Source organism: Urocitellus parryii, chromosome 6 (genome assembly GCF_045843805.1).
Source record: "Urocitellus parryii isolate mUroPar1 chromosome 6, mUroPar1.hap1, whole genome shotgun sequence".
NCBI classification, from domain to species: Eukaryota; Metazoa; Chordata; class Mammalia; order Rodentia; family Sciuridae; genus Urocitellus; species Urocitellus parryii.
In genome coordinates this window covers 103,329,370-103,338,175 of record NC_135536.1, presented here as the reverse complement: position 1 = coordinate 103,338,175, position 8,806 = coordinate 103,329,370, and the positions used below count along the sequence as shown (strand labels likewise).

At 37.7% G+C, this 8,806-nt stretch overlaps 1 protein-coding gene across 1 annotated transcript in view; it reads left to right on the top strand.

Moving 5' to 3' along the window:
* Positions 1-262: 262 nt before the first annotated feature.
* Positions 263-8,806, top strand: part of Aldh1a2 (aldehyde dehydrogenase 1 family member A2) — a 90,023-nt gene continuing 81,479 nt past the window's right edge. The window contains exon 1 of the mRNA XM_026384810.2: positions 263-388. Within this exon, the coding sequence (XP_026240595.2) occupies positions 272-388 (117 nt within the window). The 5' untranslated portion in view covers positions 263-271. The remainder of the gene's footprint in view (positions 389-8,806) is intronic.

Genomic DNA, 8,806 nt, shown 5'->3' with positions numbered 1-8,806 from the left:
GTGTGGACGTGGAGCGAGCCCCGCCGACCCGGGCGAGGGCGCCCTGGATGGTGGGCGCGGGCCGCGCGGCCCGGGCTTTATGTAAATCGGGGCTGCGCCAGGGCTCCTAGGTAGGATGGCCCAGCCCCCCGCGCCTCGGCCCTCACGTCCAATAAGAAGAGTCCCAGCTTGACACCTGCCTATATACAGGCGAGCGCGCCCCCGGCCCGCGGACCGCGCGCACAGCCCGCACAGCCCACGCCGCGGGCGAGCGACACTTCGGCCCGCCACCATGACTTCCAGTAAGATCGAGATGCCCGGCGAGGTGAAGGCCGACCCCGCCGCGCTCATGGCGTCCCTGCACCTCCTGCCGTCGCCCACGCCCAACCTCGAAATCAAGTACACCAAGGTAAGCGCCCACGGCCCACGGAGGATTTCTAGAAACTTCCTTCCTCATCAGGCTCTCTAGGGGGCGAGGGCCGGGGTCTCTGGGGCCAGCTTGCCGTCCTGAGCTGCAGCGGACGCCCTGTCTATCTCCGCGGTGGTGGCTTTTGAAGTCCCGCCGTGTCTTGGGACGCGTCGGGGACTAGCCTAAAGGCAGCGCTCGCTGAAGGGTCTCCTTCAACGGCTCTGCCCCAGACCGCGGGGAAGGCGTCGGGAACCTCCCGGTTTCCGCAGAGGAGACCCAAGCTCCCGCCGGATCGCCGCGAAGTCAGGCCATCGCTCCGCGGTCCTCGCTCCCAGCCGCCCGGCAGGTCCTCGGAGCCCGGACCGAGCGGAGCGCTTTTCCAGTAGGAAATGGTCAGAACTCTGGCGCTCTGGCCGGTGTGTGACAAATTTCACGGGAACCTGGCTGATAAAAAGCACAGCGAGAGTCAGTGTCAGGATTTCATTTGAATTTTGTAGGCAGTGTGACTTTTTCCTGGGAAACTTGAAGAAGCTTTGTATTTGTGCAAGTTTTCGGGGTCACGTTTCTACTGAAAACTTTTTTTAAAACGAACTTTGACTTTTTTTTTTTTTTTTTGGTTTTGATTAACAGGAATTTTATTGTTGCCTTGCATTTTAAAAACACACACACGTGTATAAATGTGCCTCTGCTACCTAATGTAAGTTGACTTTACTTTCCACAAATTCGTCATAGAAAAAAAAAGAATCAGATTTATATATATATATATATATATATATATATATATATATATATATATATATATAGCGGAGAATTGTAAGGTTATAGCTTGGTGGGGTTCTGATAGATGTGATTTAGACCCACATTTCTTGGAGTTCACTTTACAGTTCTTATTTGATTTTCTATTACCGTCGCACATTTCTTGCAATTAACTTAAACCTATGTGTGTACTCACAATATCGCTAAAGTTGTATTCCATCATGCTTATTACAAGATCCACTACGTTTTGTAGAGAAGTTAAATTGTTTGATTCTTGGCTTAATGGCTGAAAAGAGAAATACCCCAAACCATCACAATATTGAAATTTTACATGGATTGAGTTTAGGATGCTATCTGGGATGATTCGTGTTTTGAATGTCGATTTAGATGGATTTAATGTACCTGCTAGCTCTTTTAGAGGGTGTGACAAATTTTTGAAGGCCATTTTAATGAGAGGTCGTTAATGGTTATAGCCCTTAGGCATTGTTTGCATAACAATAGTGCCAATGTGCGGCACCTTTTCGGTCTTAGGAACAAGCAGGGAAAGCATGCAGCATAAAAGTTTTGTTTTATGAGGGTCTCTAACCTCTCCAGCGGCTCTTCAGAGGACTTAAAATGCAAGACCTACACATTTGAGAAAGGACTCAACCCTCAGATTTGGGAGGGTAGTTTAGTCTTAACTTTTAAACAGAATAGCAGCCTCTGAAAGTGGTTTTAGGTCTGCAGTAGGTATCTTTTTCAGAATTTAATTTGGAAACTCTTCCAGTTCTCTTTTCTCTAACTACCCCCTCTCTTTTCTCTCTTGTTCTCCCCAGTAGGAAAGACAACTGATTTATAGCTAATTGGAGCCTTTAATGTGGAGTCTTTTAGTTGGGGGAAGACTTTTAGCCAGTATCCACTTTCCCACTTATTACAAAGAAAAACAATCAGAAATGAAATAATGGATTGTAACTTGATTCTTTAATTTGAGGGGAGGAGGCACCTTATTTTTGCCTTGACAAACAACCCTCATAAACATTGAGTAACACTAATCTAAAGGGGAGCTCTTTCCACAAAAACTTGTAAACTGAACATTCCCAGCAGCTTTCCTCCTCAGCTCTTTAGTGAGAATTCTAAATTTTCTAAGACAAGCAGTTTTATGTTTTATTTTTAACATGAAGAGCAGAGGTTGATCCTTAGGTAAGCCCAAGGTGATTGCCCCCCCACACACACTTAAAAAGAAAACAACGTTAATGAAGAGAGAGTTTCTTTTTAAAATCACTTAGGATCATAAATGAGGAAAATTATCTTTTTAGTTTCAAACAGAAGAATAAAGAAGGTAGAATGCATAGTTATGTCCTTTAGCAGTGATACAATATTCATTAGAAAATTTGAAACACGTAATGGGTTAAAATATGCTTTAGGGACTGTTGAAAGGCATATATAAAACAAACACAATATTCACATAAGTTAATAGTTCTCTAAGACAAGCAGATATATCATTAATTAATCATTTTTATCTTATTGAACGAATATAGTTTTACTGAAGGCTATTACAATATTATTTTTCTGTATGATTTTGCAATGTCATTTGAGGATCAACATAGAGATAATACTTAGATATAGTCAGATTATGAAAATTTCAAGTAGCATGTACTTAGAATATTTTGCACTTGTGATATTTCTGCTTTTTTAAAGCTATTTTCTTTCTTCTGAAAGAATTTGTACCTTTTGAAAAGTTTTTATTTTAAAGTTACTGCCTTTGCCTGTCACAGGTCCAGTAGAAATGCTATAGAATTAAAGTTCAGTCCTCAAGCATGCCCCAAAAGCTAAACTCCTAGCTCTGTGTTGACTTTCAGGCAATTATATTCTGTTTTAAAAATAAGCTTACTGCTCTGAAGTTCCAGTATCCGTACTAGATTAATTATCGATAGCAATGTCTCTTTTGGAAAATGCTTGTTTCTGTTTCCCTAATACAGCAAGCTAGACCCCACATTTTAAAAATGATTTCTTATTAATGAATGTCTTTTCATTAAAACTCCCAGCCAAGAAAAAGTGGTAACTGGCATGAAGTGTCAAGGGCAACAATTTGGAGCCACTTTCTTGCTTGTATCTCAAAAGACTGCTAAACAGCTAGCATAGGATTCTGATTGCTTTTAGCTAAGCTGTTATGAATTAAAGTTTTTCTGAGTTGTTTCTGTTTTATCAGTCTGGTTTTGTATGGCTGATCATATTATAGGAATACACAACGCTGTAGAATCAAAGCTCAGAGCTTTACAGACTGCCCCTGACTGCAGGGAGTACCTTTTCCAGATTCCCAGGTTTTTGAAATATTCCTCTACTTTTCCACTTGTATGTTGACTCCATCTTCTCTTCTTGGCTCTAGGAGAATCCTCCCTACTCCTGCCCCCACATATAAGTGTGCTTACTTTCTGTTGGTTGCGTTTTCAGTGAGAATTTATGCCCATAAATAACAGTGATAAAAAGAGTTACGTGTTCTTCCAGTGTCTGATGCTGTGGGCATCTAGAACAGAGGCAGGAAGGGGAATATTTTTGATTACTGACCTGCTACACTAGAAGAGAAAACATGCAATCAACTGGAAAAATCAGAACTAATATGTGTTGTGTGCCTACTATTTATTCAGTTAGTAATTTTTTATTAAACACATACTGTTTTCTGAGGTCAATCTCAATTCAATTCAAAGGGTATTTGAATGCGATGCTCCTAAAAATGATACTTTTAACTGTTCTAGTTGGATCATGGAAACATCTGACTTTCTAGGAGCTTAGGATCTTATGAGAAAGATTGAGGGCCAAATATTGGTTGCCAGTATGGCAGTAGTTCAGTTGATCAATGTAATAATAAAATAGTAATAATACTTATAATGTAACATTTTTATAGGAACTTGTAAGACTTAATGATTTATCTAGTACTTTCATTTAAATCTTATTTAATTCTTGTAAAACCTTTCAAGGGAAAGAAATAAATAGGAAAAAAGGTAAGAGAGATTTGCCCTTGACTTTTAAAAATTGATAAAGTATTCCTTATCATACACTTTGCTTTTCTTAAGTATGTGACACATTTTTTGAGAGTTTAAGTCTTTATTGTGTGTGTGTGTGTGTGTGTGTGTGTGTGTGTTGCTTCTAATGCAGTCCTGGAATATGAAGTTGGTCTGTTCTTCTTAAAGAGTCACCTTTTGTGACTTTTAAGCTCTTGACTTTAAATTACTAGTTTTTTTAAAAAAATTTCTATGAAGTGTTTTGGTTCTGGGAAAAATTCTTACCTATTTCAGGAATGATTTCTTTTAAATAGGTGTGTATCTAGTTCAATGTAAACCTTTACTTGAGATTGTTTGTTTTGATCATAAATTGTCAATCAAACTGCATGTTTATAGAGGATTTGGGCTTTTTAAAAAACACTTTTTTTGATAACTATATAGCTTTTTACTATATATTATCACCATTTAACCCAGGGAAGCTAAAACAACTTCATCATAGGACTTGGATTTAGATAACTTAATCTAAATATCTAAGTTAACCTTAGATAACTTAGGTCCTCCTGCCCTCATGCCTATTACTACATGGCTTTGTGTAACCACATGTAATTATGGTTTCTGGAGATTTTCTTTGTCCTTTATTTCTATAAAGAAAAAAGGGGAGAGAGGATGATAGCTTTTCTATTTCAGAGTAAAAGATTCTCCACTACCTGTTCTGTGAGGTTTGACTTTCTCATAGCCAGAATTAAGAAAAGTTGGACATGAAGAATCTCTCTGACCTCAGTGAAGGATAATGATCATGATCAAACCAGTAAGCATTTCAGAACTCACACACAATCCCCAATTGTGAGTTTCTTAATTTAATAATGAAATACAAATACTAATGTGTGTTTTGTCTTTTTAGTTATCTTACTGATAGTTTGCAAGGGCCAGAAAACCACAGACTGTTTGTCTGGTTTTGCCACATCTATTCAATTACATATCGACTATAGCTGCTTTGAGACTACAATGGCAGAGTCAAGTAGTTTCAGCAGAGACCATACAGCCCACATTTTAGAAAAAAAAAATTATGAGCCCTTGACTTGGAAAAGAAAGACTCCACAGACCTTTGATCAAATCCTGGTAAAAAATGTACTTGCCATTATGTGGACAGGTAACATTTATTCAACTTATGGTGCCAGGTATGGTTCTAGGCTCTGGGGTTGTGGTAGTCAAAAGTATGTATAGCATCTTAAGTTTCTTCACTGAGTTTCAATTTTTACATGTGTCAAAATTTAGATTAATAGCACCTACCTTATGAAGTTATTATCAGGACTAAATGAGAAAGTTGTGTGAAAGTAAGTGGCATACAGTGATAATCACCCAATGCTAGTTCTGTTGCATTTTATAAAGTGATGATTATATTTGGATTAGTATAATATTTGAGGTTCCAAATTGATGGAATTCCATTTTTAAGAGACCAGAAATGTGTGATTAATAAAGTTTTATAAAACAAGCCATTGTTTACTATTTTGATTACTCATAAGAGTTTAATATTCTGGGTAACCATGGAATCCTAATGTGTTTATAATACATTTTTACCAAGTGGGACACCCTGCATATTTCTTCATTAAGGTCTTGTTTTCACTAAAAAGTCATTAAACAAGACAAATGTTCATCCAGTATTTTAATAACAAATTAGATATCTGATGTACCAAAATTTAGCATTAATATATCTCAGTATGCCAAATTAACTGAACATAAACACCAGGTTGGAAATAGATACTTCCAGTATTTTAAGTAGTTTGAACAACAAAGATATTGCTAAGTTACTAGTACTTAAACCTGAGATGTGTAGCAACATATGAGGACATTTTCATATGGTGGATACCTTCTGGCAGTGGGAATGTGTCTTGGTTTATATAATTTAAAAGTGAAGAAACTTGTCAGGCTTGATGGTGCATGCCTGTAATCCCAGCAGCTTGTGAGGCTGAGACATGAGGATATCAAGTTCAAAGCCAGCCTCAGCAACTTAGTCAGGCCCTATGCAACTTAGTGAGACCCGTCTCTAAATAACATACAAAATAGGGCTGGGGATGTGGCTCAGTGATTATGTGTTCCTTGGTTCAATCCCTAGTACAAAAAAAAAAAAAAAAAAGGGCTGTGGGGAGAAGCTTTCCCTTGTTCTGACTCCCCAAGATAATGCATGGAATTTGGGGGACAGTCACCTTCCAGAAAGTAAAAGCACCAGGCAGAAACTATTTTAAAAATCGTCCTAGCATTTGCTTCCTTCCTTTATTTGCTGTGACAGGTCATTTCAAAGACATTCATTTCCTCTCAAGACACCAAATCGAATGTACATAAAGTTGATCGCCATAATGTCATCTTGGTTAATTTTTAATTGCCTTTCAGACATATTCTCGAGTTCTAGTCTATTTAACTTTTCAAATATATGACATTATCCAAATTGGAAATTTCCCATCTGTGGCATGTCTTTATTACTTGTTTGGCTTACTTAATATTGAGTTATGTTTAAACTATTTCCCTTCTAAATCTTAACTCTTATGACTTTATTTACAGCAAACCTCTGTTGCATCACTTAATTTGAAAACACTTCCAGGCTTTGAAAATTCCAATTGGAATAATAATTGGGTAATTTTAACACCCTGGCTTCTGCTAGGCTTTCAACACTTTCCTGGGGCTAAACTTAACAGGGGTTAATTGAGCTCTGTACAATGTGGTTAAAAATTATAATGTCTGGGAGTGAACATTCTGAATTTTATTCTAGAAGGAAGCCTTCCTTTAACTTCAGTTCAGCCCTGTTACCTGCAGAAGAAGGTACTGTTCTACTTTCTTTTCTCCTCACTGTCTGATTTTTGGAGAGCCAAAGTAGCAATTTCTTTATCCCTAGATCTCTGGAAAGATAAAACTTATTGTCCAGGTGAAACTGGGAATTGAGAGACAGAGAAACAGTTCTCTCATTTGTAAGAATTCAGTATATCATGGGTATGGAAATTCCTTCTAATCTTGATTATAAAAGATAGGGAAAATTTTAAAAATAATTAAAAATTACATTTTTATATTTTCTCATTCATCTTGCCTAAGCCTACTGATTTCAAGGCCAGTGGTTCAAGTTTTTTTCACTCCATGTCATTTCTAGGGATTTCCTAAAATTTAAACTTAGAAAGTGGTATAGGTTGTGTGGCTGTTCATATAAGTAGAATGGAACTACTTTCAGGCAAATGAATTGGCCAAATACTATGAAGTTAGCAAACCTGCTAATAGGCAAAAATAACCTGTTTCCTCTTCCTCCCAGCCTCACTACTATACCTATATCGAATCTATAGACTGGATATGATTATGGAAAGTTTAGTGTATGGAGGAAGAGAGGAAATAGGACAACTTTGGAAAGATGAAATATGAAGAATTATTTAAAGTATTATTTTCAATTAGACGATTATTTTCAATTAGGGCAATTTAAAATATTATTTTCATAGATGTGAAAATTGGTCTTCTTCCTTGGATTCAATGTGTGAAACTTACTCTTTGGTTAAATTCCCTAGAAGACCTGAAACCTGGGATTCTGTCTCATCTATATTTTAGAATCTGATATCCAGTGTACCATATAACTTGATTTTCTTAGAGAAGATTATCTAATTGTATTATCTCAGGGCCAATTTTATTTTTAGCAGCCACTGTTTTGCTTACCTAAATTTATTTGCTTATTAACATTCATTAAGACCTCGTAGAAAGCATTGGTACTCACTGTCTAGCACCAAAAGATACATAGAGACGGTTCCTTCTGGGAGGAGACTGAAGAGAATTCCCACTTGGGCATGAGGTGAAGATAGGTCCCCAAGAAACTGTTGTGAATGATTGAAGGTGCTAGATACTTGACATAAATCAGTTAAACTGGGAGGATTCAGAAGATAAGGAGACATTTCATACTTGGCATGTGAACAGTGCACTGTATTGTAACACATTTGTTAGGAAATGAATTATTTTTATGTAAATTTTTAAAATTTATATATGACAGCAGAATGCATTACAATTCTTACTACATATATAGAGCACAATTTCTTCATATCTCTGGATGTATACATAGTATATTCACACCAATTCATGCCTTCATAGATGTACTTTGGATAGTAATGATCATCACATTCCCCCATCATTTTAATCACACAGAAAAGTTTGGACAATGATACAACAAATGTATGTAACTATACCCAGATTTGTTAGTTCTTAACATTTTACACAACAGATGGGATTACCCCAGTGTAAGGTAAACTATCAGAAGTCAAAAATTCATTTAATCCAACCTACCCAACATCCTACCTTAAGCAACACAGTGCACTGTGGAGTATGGGTTGTTTACCATTATCACGGGGCTGACTGGAAACTGCTGCTGCTGCCCAGTATCACCTGTGAGTATCATACCACACATCGCCAACCTGGAAAAAGATAAAAATTTGAAGTGTAGTTTCTGTTTTTTTTTTTTTTTCTTAGACTGGGGATTGAACCCATAGGCGCTCTATCACTGAACCAGATCCCCAGCCCTGTTTTGTATTTTATTTAGAGACAGGGTATTGCTGAGTTGCTTAGGGCCTGACTAAGTTGCTGAGTCTGGATTTGAATTCGATATCCTCATGTCTCAGCCTCACAAACCCCTGGGATTACAGGCGTGCACCACCACACCTGGCTTGAA